The sequence below is a fragment of the Equus quagga genome, chromosome 18 (assembly GCF_021613505.1).
Source record: "Equus quagga isolate Etosha38 chromosome 18, UCLA_HA_Equagga_1.0, whole genome shotgun sequence".
NCBI classification, from domain to species: Eukaryota; Metazoa; Chordata; class Mammalia; order Perissodactyla; family Equidae; genus Equus; species Equus quagga.
The window spans coordinates 8,156,174-8,178,668 of NC_060284.1; the positions used below are offsets into that span (position 1 = coordinate 8,156,174).

Below are 22,495 nucleotides of genomic sequence, written 5' to 3' on the forward strand. Positions count from 1 at the left end.
GTGGTTTTTAACAAATGGTTAATTCTGATTATTTTTATTCAGGTGCCGTAAATGATCTAAACTTTTCTTTAAAATTTAGTAAATAACTCTAAGATGGTTATTTTAATTGAATTCCTCACTGCTTCCAAAAAGCTGTCAATTTAGAATTCTTACCGAGTAAATAGTGTTTAATAATACTTCCAGTTCAAGATATATGTTTTTCTGCAATTAAACAAAATTAATTTTACTGTAATCATTAGGGACTCTTTTCAGAAAACTATAATAAACTTCTATTACATAACTAAAGGATGCCATACCATTTTTGCAATAGACCCCGTCCCAGCAAAGCAACATTTTAGACAATGGACAAGAAGATGTATCTCCTAGTGGCCAATGGAATCCTTATCCTCTTGGGAGGCGGGATGTACCTCCGGACACCATTACTAAAAAGGTAACCAATTTCAGATTAATGACAGAAACCATGAACCTTGTGCTTCCATTGTAATATGTAATCCATATCTTGTGTCCTAACATCATTTCTAACTTTGTGATAAATTTAGGCTAAATATTATTCCACTATAGGGAGTTTGGTTAACTACAAGTACATTGAAAGGAATGGAAATCGAACATTGCCAAATGTTCAGAGTTGGTAATAAAATTTTATAAATAGCATCCTGCCACCTCTCTGCAGATGCTATCACCTCCTACTAGTGCCTAATATCCACCTTTGAAGTGCAGGTACGGGAAGGTGTGTAACCTATACTTCTGACTCTCTTGGCTTTAGCAGTATGGTGTAGCCAATTTGCATAAAATGAAATTTGACTACGGAAAGATTAATTAACCATTTCTAAAGTCGTCGCAATTCATTCATCTAGCCATTCATTCAGTAAACACTTAGTGAGCAACTGTGCGTGCTAAGCAGCACTACTACATGTTGAGCACTTGCTGGATGCTGGGGAACAACAATGAATAAGATACAGTGTCTCACCTTGAAGATCTTCAGTCTAGTGAGCTGCGCTGAGTGATAAGTAGGTAATTGTAATACTACATACATGTCAAGTTGCCGTCAAGGGAGTATGAAGAAAGACACAAACCAGGAGAAGATAATTGCAACATATAGGAGGGACAAAGGATTGGTAATCCAGAATATATTTTTTAAAACTCCTTCAAATCAATATGAAAACACATATAACACAATACAAAAAAGAAAAAAAGGTAAAATCTAAGAGGAATCAGGAGAATAAATAAACATTTTAAAAAACTGAATCTTTGTATCAATCATGCAAAAAAGATGCTATTTTACACCTACTAGATTCACAAAAATTAAGTCTGAAAAGCATAAGTTGTTTGCAAGTGTGAGAGCAATGGAAACTCCTTTATACTTCTTGTGGGAATAACCAGCTCAATCACTTTAGTATCAAATTACCTTATAAAGCTGAACATGCACATCCCCTACATGCCAACAATTCCCCTCCTAAGATGATTCTAGAAACAGCCCTGCATATGTTTATCCAAGATACTTGTAATGTTTACAATAGTAGAAAACTGGAAAAACCCAAATGTCTACCACCAGAAAGGGTGCAAATAAATTCTGTTATTCACACAAAGGAATATTTTACAGTAATGAAAAGTAACTATAGTTATGACAATGTGCATAAGCTGTAAAAACATAATTTGAGGGAAAAAGTTTCAGGAGATAGCACACATCAAAAATACCCTATTATAAATCTCAAAAACAAACAAAATTAAAAACATATTGTTTAGGCATGAGTACATAAGTAAGAAAACTATTTTTAGAAGGGAATGGTTAACCTAAAATTTAGGATTATGGTTGTCGCTAAAGGAGAGGCTGCGGGTAGGATCAGAGAGGAAGCTGGTGTTATTATTGGTTCTTTTCTATTTCTTAGGTTGAATTGTGGTTCTTACACTGTAGTACTTAAGTTCTTGAGCATTTATTTTATAATCGTGCTGCATGACTTATATATACTACCTGATCACATACTTTGTAACCTAGCTGATGATTTTCCCCTTGATGACTAGTTTAGTGCTTTTTAAAAAAATATATTAAATATCAAATTATTTTACCCAAAATAATTGTTTATCCCCTGATTTGCAGGTGTGTTGCACGTGTTATTAATCTGCCTATTGGGCAATATCCAGCACTGCAGATGAATAGAGTATAGCGTGATTGGTGCTGTGAAGATGGGCTTCAGGGTCATGAGAGCACCTGGAAAGGGCACCTGGGCAGTACGAAAACCGAAGGAAGTTGAGAGAGGAGTGGTGTAAAGTAAGGCTGGAGGGATAAGCAGAAGCCTTATCATGCTGGGCTTTGTTCTGAAGGAAATGGGTAGTGGAACATTGAAGTGTTTTAAACAGGAGGAAGACATGATTAAATTTTCATTTAAAGAGCACTCTGATAGCTTTTCAGAGAATGCATCATATCAGAGAGGAGAAAGACTGGAGGCAATGGAACCAGTTACGATTCTCTTGTAGTCCAGGGGAGGGTAGATGGAAGCAAGAGGTGGTAGAGAGAAATGCATGGATCCAATATATTCTTAAAAGGTAAAGCCAACATCATTTTATGATTGACTAGACGTAGGTCATAGGGGACGGATAAAATTTCCAGTGATTGATACCCAGGTTTCTAATTTGGACAGTAAGTTGTGTTGTGTTATTTACTCAGATGGGAAATACAGAAAGAGTAATAGGTGGAAGTGGAGGACAGGAGGGAGGTTTAAGTTTTAATAAGTTGATGTGAGATCTCTTTAGGGCATCTCAGTAGAAATGTTGTTGGATATTTGTATATATTTATCTGAAGTTCAGGAAAGAATTCCTACCTGGGATACAAACTTAGCAATCATCAATACATATGTTATAAATGAGCTGTAAGTGAGGCAGATGAATGACCCAGAACTCCGTGGAACACCAACATTTAAGAAATGTTCTTAGGAGGGACCGGCCTGGTGGTGCAGTGGTTAAGTGTGCATGTTCCGCTTCGGCGGCCTGGGGTTCCCCGGTTCAGATCCCAGGTGCAGACATGGCACCGCTTGACAAGCCATGCTATGGCAGGCGTCCCACATATAAAGGGGAGGAAGATGGGCACGGATGTTATCTCAGGGCCAGCCTTCCTCAGCAAAAAGAGAAGGATTGGCGGCAGATGTTAGCTCAGGGCTAATCTTCCTCAAAAAAGAAAAGAAAAGAAAAGAAAAAAGAAATGTTCTTAGGAAGGAGAACAGAGAAGGAATAACCACAGGTTTTATTGATAGTGTTCTTTCTACCACAAGTTAGGGAAAATTCAAGGGAAACAGCCTTGAACATTAAGGAAATATTTAGCTAACATGAGAAGTAGTCAAGATGTAGGGTAAGCCTCAGATTTAGTCTTCACTTATATAATTTTAAATACTTAGATTTTTTCCCCCTACACTCTTCCATTCTTGCTGTTGGCTTTATCCTAAAATCAGGCAAGGTAAGTATGACTAAATGCTCCCTGGATTTAGCAACGAAGAGGTCAATAATGGTCTTGGCAAAAGCAGCGTACTTAATTGATGGGGCAGAATCCATGGGAACCTGCATTAAAGAGTAAATAGAGTCAGAAATGTAGAAAACTCAAGAAAGGAGTTTCCTTTCGAAGGAAAGAGAGGATAACGGTAGAATCTAGAAGGGAATATGAGGAAGATAGAGGAATATTTAAGATGGCAGACACCTGATCATATTTAAAGGCTGACAAGAAGAAGCCATTGCTAAGAGTCAAGTGGAAATCTCAGAGAGGAAAGAAGGGAAATCTGGTTCTTTATGAGGAAAGAGGAGAGGAGGATTGTAACGGCAAGAAATTAAAGGTGTACCTATCATAACCAAGGGCAGGTTGCCTGGCCAAAGGAGGGAACCGTGTTCACTTCCAGAGTTGCAAAGGACTACTATAATTTTTCTGCAAAAGGAAAAGCCTTATTCATTTATTACTCTAAATGGAACTAACAGGCATTTATGTTATCTATCCATACATCCATTTTACATGAAATCTATTTTCAAAGTCCATAATGTTATATTTAATCATATCATCAATACAAATCATGCTGATCAGTTCCTTGCTTTTCTACTTGCTATAAGTATCCCCATGCAATCCTGTATTGACTAAATATTTGTGAGCTAATCTTATTAATCTTATTAAAGGCTAAAATTACAATTTTTCTGAAGACTTCATTAGCCTTTTATACTTCTTGTCAAATGTACAATAATGCAATAGGTCTTTAAAATTTTATCATGTCTTTCATGTGTAAACTCGTTTGTGTCTTCTTCCTACTATCATGATAAGCATCTTCTGACTACCCGGTGTTATAGCAATTTTGCCTAAAGTCTAAGATTTTAGATCCTATAAAGAGATATGTCTACCTACTACCTCACAGAGTAGAGAGAATGAACATTGCTTTAAATATTCAAATTTAGCTTTTCATTATATATTAATTAAATATATAAAGTTAATATTCAGTGAGAATCAACCTAAGGAAATGAAAATGGTAATGGGATTATTAGCCTGGGCTGCAGGATTTACTGAAATAGGTGTGAAAATTGTACTATTATTGATTGAGTTTATATTTTACTCTACAATGAATGCCTTTTAAAGTGAATGTTACTTTTGCAGTTGTCACAAAGTGAGTAGTCAAGAGGCTAGACAGGGTGAGAATGGAAAATTAGAAACTGAGCTACAAGTGGAGTGAACAATCAGAGGAGAATAAACGGTGAAGAAGCCTTAGCCAGTGCCCCATTTGAGTCTATTTCTCAAAGTCTCTGCAGAAGATTCTTTTTAATCTTATCTCTATGCCTAGAGATACTCCTATGATGCTACTACTGTGATACTACTGCTGTGTAGTACTCATGCTGTGATGCTACTGTGATCAGACACTACTGTGATGCTGCAGAGATTCAGTGGGAAATCCACTTTAGAAAGACTTTGAACTTGTGGCTCTCTGTTCTGGCCATCATAGCTCTTTGGTTGAACTGAGATTGGTAATACTCGTGACTCCGCCTATCAGTACTCCAAGCACTATAGGAGAACAATTGTGGGTACCTTCCAAGCTGTGGATCCAGAGATTTAGACACACAAAATAATTAGACAAGAAGTGGTCATCTATCAGAAAGAATTTTGCTCCTGTATCTACTTTCACTGTCCTCTGTACCTGAGAGTGGCTAATCCACGGTAAAATGTTAAGGGTATTAAAGTCTGACTTTCTTTTTTCCTGAATGTCTACAGGTGAGATTGAACTGACTTGTTTGTTTAATGAGATAATAGTAGGTGGTAGTTTTTAATTCTCTTTTGCTATGTCAGCCTCCAAAATCTCAAATTCTGGTGTTCATTAATTCAAAAAGTCTGGGAATCATTGCTAGAAGAACATGTCACAGCCATGTAAGTCTCCCCCTGAATTCCAGGCAGTATTCCTTGATCACCTTAAGAATTGCTGTTACAAAATTTTGCAATTACTGAAAACAGCAGTGGTTTCAGAAGGAGTGTGTGTATTTTGGAGCCCGCTCCCATCACCCCCTTCCCTTCTGCGGTCTCTTGGATCATGCCACAGTCACCTTGGTGAGAACGATTGTGTAACATGTATTCAGTATTACTCTGTGTCAGGCATGGTGCTAAACGTTTGAATTTCCTCTTCTAATCCTCACAACCACCATATGAGGTGAACACTATTATTTTGATCCACTTTATGAAAGAAGAAAGTGAGTTTAGACTTTCTCAGTTAGAGACTTAGAGTTCAGGTCACTTGCCAAGATCACACAGTTGACTAACTATTTTAGAGACTTTCCTATATGTAACAGAAAATAGTATGAAAGACATAGAGTAAAATATACATGAAACCATTTCCGTTTTAAAGTCAGACAATATACTCTGACTTGGTAGAATCCCCCATAAGAATGACAGGGCTGTTTTTCCCTGATTCTGAAAAGAAAAACTCTTTAAAGTATTGAGAGTCTTAAACAGGTTGAATACCCCTGAGGAGATTTAAAATTGGAGGATAATACCTGTAGGATATGTTAAAATATTGGAGCTGAAAAACATTCCTGCAAAAAGGCTAAAGTGACGTATTAAAAAAACAAATAAAACTGCAAACATTTCCCTGCTGGAAAGGGTAACCAAGAGACTTTGAAATCCCAGTGATATTAAATCTGAAAATTCTTTACTATGTCAAGACTAGGCATTTGAAGGCCTCTTAGCATCAGTGACTCGTCCCTCCCCAAGTGTCTGTTATTCTGGGTTAAGTGCTTAATGACTTGGCAGTTAGAGTAATAAAAATGGGCATCAGAGATCAGCATCAGGATGGACACAGTTGAAGAGAAAGGTAAAAAAATGCAGCTCATTTAGTCTTGGCTCACAGACTTGCCCCTTATGCTGAATTTGCCCATGATTTTCCCGCATCTAGAACGCAGCCTCAGCCATTAAGGGCCTTGGGATTGCCAGATGCTCATCATCTCGGAGGCATGCCCGGGAACTCATTAGGAGAAACTAAAAGAAATTTAAAAGAAATTATATGAGTTTTTTGGTCGTTTTCATGTTCTTTTTATCCTTTCTTTCATAGGCCCCTAAACTGGAATTTTTTATTTTTTCAGACCATGTGAAGTACTACTATATTTTAATTAAATTTCTGGGAATGAGTATTCATTCCTTATCTTAATTTTGGCATGTGTCATGTTTCTTAGTATATGCATTTTACTGTTTCCTTCTATACAGAATTTAGAAAGGTAAGATCTAAAATATCTTTTGATGATCTTAAGTTGTTGTGCTGCTGACCATATGTCTAAGCCATCATTTGTGTTTCAAGACAACTGAATCAAATTTCTCCTGGGATTGAGTTTTCACGTGGTAACAAAAGTCAGTTTATTGTAGAACATTTCAGAGGGGAGAATAAACTGATGTCGTTTTAAAAGGAGAAATAGACATTTAAAATGAAGACATAAGAAAAATCAACTTAACCTATACATTTAGTGATCTGAATAAAAGCATTTTACTGCTATGCTATAAATATCTTATCTAAAATATACAATCATTAAGTTGTAGTCATTAAAAAGGAACTTTCTCTCAACCTTTTTTCCATTAAAAACAAATATTGTTATCAGTACCCTAGACATGTGAAAATGAATAAAAGTAACTACAATTCTTAGCTTTTGTAATTTAACTGAGACTGACTGAACAATAGTGCTGTTGGAATCCCTTACATCGAAGGCGGGGGCTGCAGGTGGGCGGATGTAGCTTGCCTACATAGAAATGGAGGAAAGGCTGGACTAGGTAAGAAAGAGAGGTGAGGATGGAAATATTGGAAAAAGCAGGGTTAGCAGAAAGTAGAGTTGATCTTGAGGCTATAAGTCAAGATGTGGAAGAAGCAGATATGAGAATCAACCGGGTAAACTTTACGCATAAGAGATAAGAGACAAGGAAATACAAATGTTTATTTCCATCAACAGCATTGAAGTCAAGAATATCTGTTCTGGTTTAGAGAACAATTGAAATCAAAAAATGTTTTTGAAATTTTAGTGATTGTCAATGCCGTAGCTAAACTCTCCTTTTGCACAGAAGGAAGTACATCAAGTAGATAAGTTTTGCTTGAGGCTTTGTATTTTTTCCCTCCCAAAACAATATGCATTGTAAGAGTGATGAAGCCCCAGGAGTAATGCCTTGGCTTCATCAGTCCATAAGCAAAAGAGAAGAACAGTCTTCTCTAGCTCTGTGAGTACTGCCAAGCACAATCCTGACTCTTTTCTGATTCTCTTTCCCAAGCCTCGTGTTCTCCTCTTATAGGAGCAAATTTTGCACTGGTCACAGTAAATTTTTCTTCTGGTAGAATGGGCCATCACTGAAACTCAAAAACAGGTTGGAATCCTTTACATAGAATCATTTTGAACTACAACCATTTTTCTAAACAGGAAAAGAGGTCTTTCTGAGTCAGTTGGGAGGTTGAGATTCTCCTTGCTTCCCTCATGCTCTTCCCATCACCCCGACTCACAGCGGTGTCGCTTAGATCTTTGTATTAAGCAATATAAAGACTGCATTGATATCCATGGCAATGGCCGTTCTACTGAGACTGCCGCGCTTCAAAGAGAAATAGCAGCCAAATGCATTCGCTGTCAGTGAACTCTGCCCAAAAAAACAAGAAAAGAGTCAGTGAAAGGGCAGATTGATGAAGTCATACAATTATAGATTTTTAAGTTACAAAAAAAAAAAAACCCCCACAAACTTTTAGCACAATTTGTTGCCCCCAGAGAGACATTTCTTACACAGATATACACAGAGTGTTTCTCTTTACCAAAGCCACTTTTTTCAGAGGACATAAGATAAAAAAGGAAAGTGGAACAGCGGGAAGATTCCAAATGTGTGCAAATTAAAAAGAACCTCTATCCCTAGCAGGACTTTGCAAAGGACTCTCTGGAGCTACCATAATTCAACACTACTTTCCTTGGAGTTTGGTACCCAGAAATAATCTGGAACTGTTTATTTGTGTAAAGAGTAAGTACCCGCTCCTTAATTTCACCCTTAGATTGAAAGAGGAGTGCGAAGTGCAGTTCCAGTCACACCAGCTGCCTGGGAGGTGAACATGCCCACCCTCACACAAACATCCCTCCAGCTTGGGAGGGGTTGGGAGTCGGACACATAGGGAGCCGGAAATTATATCTTACATGACTTTGTGGTTGGGGATCAGATATTGATGACGTTGTTAGGCATCCACGACACACCCCTTGGAGGCTCTGAAATCTCTGATGCTTATAGTTAGTGACTGTACAGAGACATCCACTGACTTCCCTCGTCTAACAAATCTCTGCCTCTGTCTCTCCTAAAGTAGCCTCAGCATGGTCTTCGTGGCATAAATATCAGTTATGGTTCTAGTACAGGATAAAAATGCCCCGTTAGGGGCTGGCCCCGTGGCTGAGTGGTTAAGTTCGCGCGCTCCACTGCAGGCGGCCCAGTGTTTCGTTAGTTCGAATCCTGGGCGCGGACATGGCACTGCTCATCAGACCACGCTGAGGCAGCATCCCACATGCCACAACTAGAAGAACCCACAACGAAGAATACACAACTATGTACCGGGGGGCTTTGGGGAGAAAAAGGAAAAAATAAAATCTTTAAAAAAAAAAAAAATGCCCCGTTAGAAGTTAAGTTAAAATGTGTAGAACGATCCAAAGAACAATTAGAGGAATTGTAAGCTAAAGGCTCAAAGCCAGTCTCAAGAATTCCAAGTTGCACTCCTTTTATATTACCAGTTTCAGAACTGTTATTCAGATGAATTAAACGTGCTCTTTTAAAATAGAGATTATTGACTGATTAACATATTACTTTTTCCAGTAAATCAATGTAGCCCTGCCTTTTGCTATGAGAATGAAAGATGTAAGACATAGAATATAGAAAAAGAATATAAGAAATAAGAATGAACATATCCAATTAGATTCAATGCCCCCATAATTGCAAATTATTAATATAAGAGAGAGAAATCTGAATACATATAAAGACTTGCTTGTTAAGCAAGAATTAATTGCCGCAGCAAGAGTCCATGGCCTATAGAAAGTCAAAAATTTCATGAAAACAGGACCCTTCTAGGCAGTTCCATGCCCTCAGTAATAGCTCAATCGGGAAGAAGGGTTTGAGAAATCAATGAGATAATTTCCTCTATTTAATGATACATTTCAAATATTTTGTTAATCTGAACAGGTAAAATGATGTATTTTTAATCAATTGATTATGGTATTATTTACTTCATAGATATTTTTATAACTTACTCTATTTCTGTTATGTAATTGTTTGTTCTCAAAAATAAGGCAGATAGGAAGTTGTGCAAATGTGAATGGAAAAATTCTTCTCTAACAAAGCAAAAGTAACAGCTGAATAAAACATTGTTTAGTTTCACAGTCACTTTTGTATTGGATTTTCTTACTTAATGCAACATTAATTCTTTAACTCACAGAGCACATCCTTTTATCTCCTAATACCTCAGTGCCACAATACAGCTGTCTCCAGTAGTGAAGGACATCATTGTCCTAAAATCTGGAGATTATTCTTATCCAGACTGACTCTAAATTATTTCCTTAATAAAAGTGAAAACCAAAGGAGCATCTATTAAATGGCTATTAAACCAGAGATAGAAAAAAATTTACCATAGATTAAGGCAATATAAAGATTGGCAGATTAAAACTCTTTTATTCTATCAATTCTTGACATAGGTGTTCCTTAAAACAAATGATTATTCTATTTCAGAAAATTGAGATAATTCAATAACACTTATACTATCTTCATTTTGGAAGAAATCTAAAAGCAAAAAGAAAATGCAAAATTAATCTAATGCAATAAAAATGCCCATGATTGAGTATGTAATTTGAAGACCTAAACAACATGACAACCGGCAGATGATCAAAGACTGTTACCAAATGGAGGATGTCAAAATAACAAGATTCGATCTCTTGCCACTTGATATTTATCTGACTTACTCCACTACCTATAGGTTCTTAGAAGACTTAGGGGTGAAAGAAATGATTGTCAAACTTTTATTGCTATTGTTAACATCCTCCTTTTTATTTTATTTCAGGAATGTATAAGTCAGCATCATCACAAAATAAATGTAGGTTGAAAGTGTAGACTCAGCTCTAATTTTATCATTTTTGCCATGATGGGTCCTCTGTTGTTTCTTCATTTTGGTTAGTAATTTCCAACTCCGTAGCTATGTTTTACAAGTTGGCATTTCATCATAGAAGAATGTGCTCACAGAGATTCAGTAAGCCAGAAGTGACCGCCTGCACGTATCAGCCAGCTGTCCTCCTAAGGCACAGGGACTGAAGGGAAAGGCCCTCTTGCCTCGCCTTTTTATCTGTCATTTGGGGTACTGGAGTCTATCACAAGAATCTGATGCTAGAAAATTTATGCTCAGCAAATATTTTGAAATCCCCCCCTCCCAAAAATACTGCACGTGCCAGCAGAATGCAGTGTCACCAAATCCCCAGGGCAGGACAAAGAACACCTTCCTGGCCCCTGTCTTTCAGGCTTCAGAGCTCTCTTCTATTTATTTGTGCAAATTGGTCCTCTAGTGCCAAAGTAGGAAAACGTAGATTTTTGGCATCAAAACTGCCCCAGCTGAATACAAATAAAGCAAGAAGAAAAAGAAAGCTTAATAGTTTGATGGTTATAATCATAAAACAGTATCCACACTACATAGTAGGCACTGTACCAAGGTGCTTAACATAGACACTCTCATATCATCTTCACAACAACCCAATGGGACAAGGAGCTAGGGGCCTGGCATTGAACAACAGAGGACTGGAGCCCAGTATTGTTAGGTTCTACAGCCTAGTCTGAGCACTCTTATACTACCAATATATTGTATCCCACTCAACCCAAAAAATTCAGAAAACATTATAGCATACCCTGTTGCAATAGTAAATAACCATCAATATCAGGAACATATTTGATATATATTTAGCTAGTACTTTTTGCCATACTTGGTATTGTTTCTTCTGTTCCATGTTCAGAAGAGAGGAAGAAACCCTGGCACCAGTCATGTATTTGAAAAGAATTTTTGAGTCCTCTTCAACTTGTTTTTCTTGACCCTACATGAATCAAATATTTTAGATGCTAATCTTAAATGTGCTTGTTTTTCAAGCCTTCATTTGCTTTAATCCAGATTAAATCCAGTTACAGGTTCTTTCCTCACCTTTGTGAATCGCAGAAGGAATAGAATCAGCATCTTAAGCATGACTGAAACCAACTTACACATCCTTCCATCATATTGAATTTAGTTCCTTTTGTTAATTTTGTTTCCCAATAATTTAACTTATCAAACTTCCTGATTTTACCATCTAAGATTCCTGCTACTCCTCCTTATTTGATACTTCTCCATTTTCCACAAAATGACGTAAGTCCAGTCACCAAAACCACCCGTGAAACTGATAAAACTGAACTGAATGTTGAAGCAAACCCAGCAGAATGATAATTACACTAATACATAACAACTAAACTATGCGCTAAGCTGCAGGGGAAAAAAATAGTTCAATTTTGTCTTAGTTTTTAAGATCTTACATTTTTATTTTATTTTAAGCAGGAGTGAAGGAGAAGCTATGAGCCTGAACATTGCCTTTAAGTGGCGCTTGAGCATATTAAACTTTGCTGTGGAGTTTTCTCATCTGGGAAGAGAAGGCAATGATGAATACCTTGTAGATTGGTTCTGAAAATTAAGATCACGATATAAAATACTTACCACAGTGCCTGTCATATAAATTGTTTAATTAATAGTAGCCATCATAATATTTATTATTTTGGATAAAAATCTGTGTTGATTGTGGGTAAGCTAAATCTTCATTTAGCTTTGTTCCTAACAGCAGGCTGTTAATGAGACCAAGGTCATGAGTTGGTATGCCTTTTGAATTACCGGTACATGAACACAGGCTGTAGTCTTCAGCTGGACAGTTGTCTTGAAGACATGTGCAGTGATGGGGATGGAGGCGTTGAAGGGGAAAAAATGAAGATGAATCACCACAACCTAAAATCTTAGCCATGTTAGTGAAGAGTGAGTAGTATCATCTCGAATTACGGCAGAATTGGTATTTTGTTTTTAATTTGTATATGCTATCCTTGCCCATAAAAGATGCCACTTCTTAATATCTGAATCAAAATGCATAACTTACTCCTTGCTAACAAATAATTTGTAAGACACAATCTCCGAGTAAAACAGAGATTGGGGGAGCGTGGAGTTCAGGGATGGGTGCAGGTTCAGAGGGTGGGATATGTAGGGGTTCATTGACCTGGAACTGGGAAGCGTGGTTACTCGAGTGAGACTGTAACTGTGATTTTAGGAGCAGTTTCTAAAGCAAATTGTCATTGATTAATTACAAAAGGTTCAATACCAGTTCTTTTTGGTGATTATTTATTGCTGTGTCCAGAGAACAATCAGACTTTTACTCAGCAGATAAGAACATTTTATTTTCATTGTTGTATTTCAGTACTTACTATGTACCAAGCAGTGTGCTCAACGTGTTACATTATCTCCTTTAATCCTCACAATATTCTGTGAAGCACTTACAGTTGTGTACAGTTTTCATATGATAAGCAGAGGGCTTAGGGAACTTGTGTAGGATTGCATAACTAAAAAGTGACAGAGCAAGGAATAAAACCCAGATTCTTCTGACTCCAAAGTACATACCTCTATTATTTTTTTAAATTAATTCCTGGCATTTCTATAACCTTCCATTTCTATAATTTTGTTATTATAAGAATGTCATACAAATGGAATCCTACAGTATGTAACCTTTTGAGTTTGGCCTTTTTTACTTATTATATTTCTCTGGATTTATTCAGGTAGTTGTGTGTCAGTAGTTTCTTCCTTTTTATTACTGTTTTCAGTATTCCATGGTATGAACGTATCAGTTTGTTTAACTATTCATCCAATGAAGGAAATCTGGGTTATTTCCAGTTTGGGGCTATTGTAAAGAAAGCTGCTCTAAACATTCATGGACAGATTTTTGTGTTAATTTAAGTCCTAAGCCTCTGGGATAAACTCCCAGGAATGTAATTGCTGCATCATATATGGTACTTGCATGATTTAAGTTTTTTAAGAAACTGCCAAATAGGTTTCCAGAATGGCTCTACCATTTTACATCTCCAGCAGCAGCATATGAGTGATCCAGTTTTTCCTCATTGTCAGCGTTTGTTGTTGTTGCTATATTTTGTTTTAGTCCTTCTCATGCATGTGTGGTGCTTTCTCATTGTGGTTTTAATTTGAATTTCTCTAATGGCTAATGATGTTGAACACCCTTTCATGTGCTTATTCACTGCCATCTGTATATCCTCTTTGGTGAAATGTCTCTTCATGTCTTTTGACCATTATTCTAAATGGACTGTTTAGTTTCTTACTAGTAAGTTTTGAGAGTTCATTACATATTCTAAATACTATCTTTTGTCAGATGTGTGGTTTGCCAATCTTTTCTCAAACTCTTTAGCTTGTCTTTTCATTCTCTTAATGTTTTACATTTGTCTGTGACTTATTTTGAGTAAATTTTTATGTAAAGCATGAGACATAGGTCAAGGTTCACTTCTTTTGCCCATGGACATCCAATTGTGCCAGCACCATTTCTTGAAAAGGCTATCTTTCTTCCATTGAATTGCTTTTGCACCTTTGCCAAAAATCATTTGGGCACATTTTTGTGAGTCTATTTATGGGTCTCTGAACTGTTCCATTTATCTATCTGTCTAATCCCCTGCCAATCCCACACAGTCCTGATTCCTGTAACTATAATAATCTTGAAATCCGACAGGCTGATTCTCCCCCACTTTATTCTTCGTTTTCAAAATCATAGCTCTGCTAGTTTCACTGCCTTTCAATACAAATTTTAGAATAATCTTATCTATATCTGTAAAAATTCTTGCTGGGATTTTGATAGACATTGTTAAACCTGGGTACCAATTTGGAGAGAATTGACATCTTTACTCTGTTAAGTCTTCCAACCCGTAAATACAATGTGTCTCTTCATTATTTAAATTTTCTTTGACATCTTTTTTTTTGAGGAAGATTAGCCCTGAGCTAACATCTGCTGCCAATCCTCCTCTTTTTGCTGAGGAAGACTGGCCCTGAGGTCACATCCGTGCCCATCTTCCTCTACTTTATATGTAGGACGCCTACCACAGCATGGCTTGCCACACGGTGCCAAATCCGCAGCCGGGATCCAAACCAGTGACTGAAGCGGAACATGCGCACTTAACTGCTGCGCCACCGGGCGGGCTTTCTTTGACATCTTTTATTAGCATTGTATAGTTTTCAGCATATAAGTCCAGCAAAAGCCTTGTTTGATACGCACCTAAGTATTTCACTTTTCTTGATTGTACATGGTGTTCATTGCCAGCATACATAGATACACTTGATCTTGTATCCTGTGACCCTGCTCAACTCATTTATTAGTTCTAGGAATTTTTTGTTGATTCTTCTGGATTTTCTGTGTAGAAAATCATGTCATCTGCAAATAAGAACAGTTAATTTCTTCCTCTTCAATCTGTATGCCTTTTATTCCTTTCCTTGCCTTATTCTACTGACCAGAACTTCCAACACTAAGTTGAATGAGAGTGGTGAGTGTGGACATCTGTGCCTTGTTTTTCATCTTAGGGAGGAAGCATTCCGTTTTTAATGTTGTACCATTAAGTATAACGTTAGCTCTAAGTGTTTTGTAGATGTTCTTTACCGAGTTAAGGAAGTTCCCCTCCATTTCTTTTTTTCTGAGAGTTTTTATCATAAATGGATGCTGAATTTTGTCACACATGTTCTGCTTCCATTGATACGATCACTTGATTTATTTTTTCTGTAGCCAGTTAATATGGTTCATGCATTGGATGATTTTCAAATATCGAACAAGCTTTGTATCACTGAAATAAGTTCCACTTGGTCATGGTGTGTAATTCATTTTATATATGCTGGATTCTATGTTTTCTTTTTCTTTCTTTCTTTTTTTTTGTACGGTCCTTGTCTGGCTTAGTTATTGGGGTAATGCTAGCTTCATAAAATAAATTGGGAAGTGTTCCCTCCTCTTCTGGTTCCTGGAAGAAACTGAATAGAAGTGGTGTTAATTCTTATTTAAACATTTGGTAGAATTCTCCGGTGTGACCATCTGAGCCTGGAGATTTCTTTCCTGGGCGTGTTAAAATTGCATACTCCAAACTTGATAGTTGCAGGCTATTCAAATTATCTATTTTATATTGGATGAGTTATGGCAGTTTGTGTTTTTCAAGGAAGTGGCTCATTCATGTGAGTTGTCAAATTTATGTATGTAGAGTTATCTGTAATATTACCATATTTTCTTTATGATGTCTGCAGGATCTGTGGTGATATCCCTTTCTTCACTCTTGATTTTGGTAATTTGTGTCTTCTTTCTTTTGCTCTTTCTCAGTCTTTCTAGAAGTGTGTCAATTTTCAGAGTGTTATAATTTCAAAGAACCAACTTTTGTTTCATTTATGTTATCTGTTCTTTATTTTCAATTTCATTAGTTTATGCTCTTTTATTATTTCCTTCCTTCTGCTTGTTTTGTTTATTTAGCTCTTCTTTTTCTAGGATCTTGAGATAGGGTTTTCATTATTTATTTAAGACTTCTTCTTTTCTAGTATATGCATTGAGTGCTATTAATTTCCCGCTCAGTACTGCTTTAGCTGTGTTCTACAAATTTTGGTGTATTATATTTTCATTTACATTCAATTCAATGTATTGTTTTATTTTCCTTGAGACTTTCTTTGTGACCCATGGATTATTTAGAACTGTGTTATTTAGTTTGCAAGTGTTTGGATAGTTTCCTTTTATCTTTCTGTCATTTATTTCTAGTTTGATTCCATTATGGTTGGAGAACACACGTTGACGATTTCAATTCTTTTAATTTTGTTGAGATTTTTTTCTGGTTCAGGATGTGGTCTATCATAGTAAATATTCTATGAGAATTTGAAGAGAATGTCTATTCTGTTGCTGTCAGGTAGAATGTTCTGTAAGTGACAATTAGATATGCTTGGTTGGTGGCATTGTCCAATTCTTCCATATTCTTTCTGATTTTCAGTCTTGTTCTCTAATCAGTTGTTGAGAGATGGGTGTTTGAAATCTCCAATGATAATTGTGGATTTGTCTATTTCTCTTTCAGTTCCACCAATTTTTCTTTAAATATTTACAGCTCTGTTCGTTGTGTACACATTTAGGATTGCTATGTCTTCATGGTGGATTGACTCCTGTTTCATTTTATAAAATCCCTCTCTATCTCTCGTATATTTCCTTTGCTCTGAAATCTACTTTATCTGGAATTAATATAGCCACTTCTCTTTTCCTTTAATTAATATTTGCCTAGTATATGTTTTTGATCCTTTTACTTTCTACCTGCCTGTATTGTTATATTTGAAGTGATTTCCTGCAGACTGCATAGGTGAGTAATATTGTTTAATCCACTCTGCCAAGATCTGTCTATTACTTTTGCATTTAATTTAAGAATTGACACGTTATGGTTTAAGTCTTAATGTAATTTTTGGTTTTCTGTTTGTTCTCCTTTTGCTTCTCTGTTTTCTTTTTCCTGCTTCCTGTGAGTTATTTGAACATTTTTTTGAATTTCATTTTGATTTATCTACAGTGATTTTAGTGTGTCTCTTTGTGTAGCTTTTTTAGCGTTTGCTCCTGGTATTACATTATATATACATACCTTGCAAGAGTCGTGCCATGACTTTGCTGTTCAAGTGAAGTGTAGAAACTTTACCTTCCTTTATTTCCTTCACCCTCCTCTGTTTGTAATTTCCTGGAATATTTCCTCTACACAGATTTAGAACTGCCTCAGATAATGTCATAATTTTTCTTCAAACATAGTTTCGAAAATTCAAGAAGAGAAAGAAATCTCATTGTATTATTTATCCATATATTTGCTTGCCGTGTTCTTTCTTCCTTTCGAATGCTCCAAGGTTTCTTCTTTTATTGTTTCTATTTTATCTAGAGAACTTTCTTTAGCCGTTATTTTAGGATAGGTCTGGTGATGACAAATTTTCCTCATTTTCCTTCATCTAGAATGCCCCTGATTTCCCTTCCATTGCTGAAGAATATTTTCACTGGTATAGGATTTGGGGTTGACAGTTCTTTTCTTTCAGCCCTTAAAAAGTGTAGTGCCGCTTCCTTCTGTCCTCCATGGTTTTCGATGAGACATCCACTCTCATTTGAATTGTTTTTCCTCTGTAGGCAAGATACCATTTTTCTCTGGCTGCTTTTAAGATTTTTTTCTTTGTCTTTAGTTTTCAGAAGTTTAATTATAATGTGTCTACGCGTGGATTTTTTTGGGGGGGTTTATCCTGCGTGGGGTTCTCTCTGCTTCTTAAATCTGTACATTTTTGTCTTTTACCAAATTTCAGAATTTTTCAGCCAGTATTTCTTTAATTTTTCAGCCTTACTCTCTTTCTCCTGTCCTTTCAATAATATGATTGTTAGAACTTTTGTATAGTCTCACAGGTCCCTGAGACTCTGTTCATTGTTTTTAGTGTGTTTTCCCTCTGTTATTGGAAGCAGAAGCCCTACTGCCTCGATTTTTAAAATTTAACCTGCATGTTAAAAGTATACAGAGTACACTACAGAATGTGCGGTGTGAATAGAAAGTATATAGGACTGTTTTGTTGTTTCATAAAATTACTGACACTGACTCATTTAAATGAACGCTGCTGGTTCCTTGAAATCAGTGACTGAGTTATCCTTTGTAGATGATTCTGTATTGTTGACACTGCTCCCAACTGTTTTTTGAACTCTATTGGACTTTATTTTAAAGAATGAATTGTATCCATTTGAATATTCTCAGTGGCATAAATTGTCATCCTTTGAGGCTGTGTTTCATTTTTGGAAGCAACCCCAAGTTGTTCAAGAGCCAAGATGGATAGTAAAACAGGTGACCAAATTGGGTAATACACTTTTCAGTCTAACATTCTTTTCTAAGAGGATATTGTGAACCAAAGCATTGTGGTAGTGACACAGTCATTTCTTTTATGTTATACAAAACCTCCCAAGCACTTCAAATTTCTATATAATAAGCCTGATTAGCTGTGGGATGAATTTGCGTGAATAGAAACAATCAACATTTCTTTTCTGTGCTGTTGACATAAATCTTTCCTTGGGTCCTGTGGCTGTGGAGTTTTTCCTTGTAAACTTTGGCAGTATATTTTTGGGTCAACCTGAAAACACTGTGTTCCATCACTATTCTCCTCAAATACATGTTATTTTGTCCAACCTTCCCTTGAAAGTTCAGAACAAATGTCAAATCTTCTCTATTTCTTTTTATCATTCAAAATGTGTAACACAGGCTTTACAGAAACCTTATTGTTCAAATTCCCCTTCAGTATTAGTCACTGTTTTCATAGCTAACCATCTGCTTGAACAAATCTCATCTCTTGACAGTTTCTGCATTTTCATCAGTCCTTTGTACTTCATCATGAGCATCCTTATTACCTTTCTTAAGCCTTTGTGTGAGTCAAAAACTTCTTCTTTACAGTCCCTCCACATCACAATTGCCTTTTTAGATGTCTTGTGTCATTTATGTTTGCTTGACTTCACACAAAATTTAGTGTTCATTCTATGCTTTCTACAGCTATCATTCCCCATCCCCATCCACTGCAGCCTGTAGCCCTAACAGAGAGTGAAAGAACTGTTACTGATTCAAACAATCATTTTACAGCGTGCTCCTTCCATGCCCACTTTGTATTGCCAAGCCATCCGAGAACATGAATTTCATGACTCCGTAATCGTAGATAGATTACTAAATACACAGAGCATCATCCTATTTGCTTAACTTTAAAGTTCTAGGTCACATACATAGGCTCTAAAATAGATAATAGACCTAATTCAATAAGTAGGAATGGCCCTTTGGCAAATTAAAGAGCTGCTAAAGAAATTTAATATATCCTACCTCAACAACCTGATCCTTTTGTTCCTTTTCAGCTCACAGTTCAACTATTAGGTGGAGAGAGCCAATCTAGGGGAAAGAGGGTTGCAACCTAATTTTGTGTTTAAGAGCATGATTGTCAGACAGCCTTGGTCTTGAACCAAGTCAGAACCTGGTCCTGCCAGTTTACCAGTTGTGCAAATTACCTTGGAAAGTTACTCAACCTCTCTAAGCCTTAGTCTCCTCTTCAGTAAAATCAGATAATAATAATTCTCTCTTAATGCTGTTGTACGAATTAAAGGAGGTAATATGTGTAAGGTAAGTTTTAGCACATTGTTTGGCACCCACTGTTTGGATGGTAGCCATTATTAAACGCCAGTTACTGTGCCAGTCATTAAAGATGGTAAGTAGGAGATGATGCTTGCCCTCAAGGAGTTCCAAATCAAAGCATAATCAAAGCTCAAAATGCCCCGTCGGAAGGAAAAATAAACCAGAAAAATAAGTTTAAAGGCTATTGCAGCTCTATAACATATAGCATTAGCTTTTTACCCTTGGATAGACCATTACCAGAATATTCTAATCAATGAAGAGTGTGCAGCAATCATTATTGATTTTCTCATGTGGATTATGCATCTTGAGAGTAAAGCTATGCTCTGGATCCCTCTTAGTTTTTCTGGGTGTAAAAATTTTTTGCTTGTCTATGTGATCATTTTCAATTAAACTACAAGTTCTCCTCTTTCCCACTGGCTCAAGCGCTCACTGAAGACCCATGAATATTATATGAGTGGAGATGAGAAGCACAAACGTAAAATCAACTGATTATTCAGTAGCCAGGCCAGTCAGCTTAGTCAGCCTATACCCCCAGTTCCTAACTCCAGGAAATTGCTTTCTCTCATTATGTAACTCCACATGCCAGCGAGCTCATTCAGAGTACAGCAGCTCAAAGCGTGATACTGGGTTTAACTAAGGCTTTCCTCTCCTCTCAAACAAGAGAACATGAAATTTCATGGAGGTGGGAGAGAACTGAATTCGAATAAGGAAAAATTTGACCAAAAGAGTGTTTAGTCTTCTAGAATGGCTGAGAAAGTTGTGGCATTACCTTTCATTTAGTTTTCTAAGAAGGTAACAGACACATTAGAGAAATACACACTTGCCCTTTATGAACTTATCTTAGTTGTGTTTATGATGTCATAGTTTTGGGATCCCTGGTTAATTGTGTTGGACAGTATTGGATTGATCATTGTTTTCACATTGTGCTGCTATAGCCTGAAACTCTTTGCATCTTTTCCTCTAATTTCTCATGACCAAAATATCTTTACTGTTTTTGAGTGTAAAAAGTTGTACATGACAACAAAACAACCAGTTGGATATCTAAAAATATAATTAAATGGTTGTTTACTTTGTCCTATATATTGCCAAATAATAATTTTGAATATTTTCTTCACTGAAATTACTTCTTGTCTGTAATCCAACAATAAGCCTTCCGTCTTCTCCAAATGATTTTCCATGATGACTATTTCCTCATGTCTCTAATGTTGCTCTTCTTTAAAAACTTTAAAATGATTAAAAGTGATCTCTTCCTTGAATATTTGCTTAATAATTTTTTCCTTATTCCTCCAATCTGACTTTTTCATAGTAATCAAAAATCTTGATTAGTGAGGAAAATTCACAAACTTTCCTAGCTGATGAATTCTAAGGTAAAATTCACTTTTGAATTCCAAATTACCTACCCTTAAGAAACCATCAAGAATGAAAATGAGTGCAGGAAGTCACCCCTCAGATCCTTCCACAGTAAAGGGTGAAACAGAAAGCACAGCACTCAAACACGTGTTTAAAAGTGTTAATGATAAGCATCCACTTCCCATGTTAGACCTCCATGTGAAACCATTCTTAATTTGAACAGGCATGTTCTAGGTGACCAGCTCACAAACAGAACTGTTTGCTTGGTAGAAAAGATAGCAAGCAGAAGGACTCAAGATGCTGATGCTAGAACGAAGGTGAGAAAATCCGAGTGAACAGAGGCGCAGGAGTACGCACCCTGTCGCTTAGAGATGGGAGACTGCAGTGCGCGCCCTCTCTCCTCCAACAGCCACCTGTAGGGATGGAGAAATGGTGGTAACTGCTTTAACTGAGGTGCCGATGAATCTCTCCCAAAGCTCCTGAGGAGATGATCTGCACAGAGAGCTCGCTTTGAAGGCCCTCCCATTTCTAGGGCCTCCCCAGTCTACAGATACTCAGGAATTTATCACATGATTCATTTTTAATGGAACTTAAAGATTCCAAAAGCCATACTCTTGATTTAATAATGCAGAAAACTAATACATATTGATTATACTCACCTGAATAAACTTACCATGCGCCTGTCGCATAAAGGACAATACGCAATTCAATTCTTTGCTTCAGAATTAGGAACTAGGTTCTATCACTTTCCCCTTGATGTTTCATATATTACATCTCTCTCCCTGCTATTATTTAAAGGAAATGCCAGATGGAACTCCACTTTATTTTTAAGTTGTGACTTCTTTTTGCTTCTTGAGATTTTTCAGACTGAATTTTGTTCCCTTAAAATGGGGGTTGAAATAATCTTTGGCAAGCCACCAGATGACTCTGAATGTATTTAATGCAACCTTGCTCCAGTATTAACATTTTCACAAACTGCAGTAGGCAGACCCTCACTGTGTTTTCATTATCCTTTCCAGCCGTGGCTGAAAGCCCAAATGATGCCACTTTACCCGAGAGGTACTCTGTACGTGTTTTCTACTTTAATCACATCCTTTCTACACCACGAATCTTCGTCTGACAGATTATCTTCTCCACAGGCAGGCAGCCACATCCAGACCTTGATGGGGTCCCAAAGCCTGCAGCATCGGAGCCGGGAACAGCAGCCATACGAGGGAAACATCAACAAAGTGACCATCCAGCAGTTCCAGTCACCATTGCCTATTCAGATCCCCTCGTCCCAGGCCACCCGGGGACCTCAGCCCGGACGGTGCTTAATTCAAACTAAAGGGCAAAGGAGTATGGATGGATATCCAGAGCAGGTGAGGAGAGTTTTTATCATTGAGGGCTTTTCAGGAAATGTTCAGGAAAGCCCACCCAATTCATAGTTTGCCTTCCCTCGTTAATGTAGGC

The 22,495-nt window shown here is 36.9% G+C and overlaps 1 protein-coding gene across 1 annotated transcript in view; it reads left to right on the forward strand.

The window, feature by feature from the left end:
* The window catches only part of LRRC7 (leucine rich repeat containing 7), a 392,875-nt gene that overhangs the window by 325,699 nt on the left and 44,681 nt on the right, over positions 1-22,495 (forward strand). The window contains exons 22-23 of the mRNA XM_046645726.1: positions 311-430; positions 22,183-22,404. Coding sequence (XP_046501682.1) covers positions 311-430; positions 22,183-22,404 — 342 coding nt within the window. The remainder of the gene's footprint in view (positions 1-310; positions 431-22,182; positions 22,405-22,495) is intronic.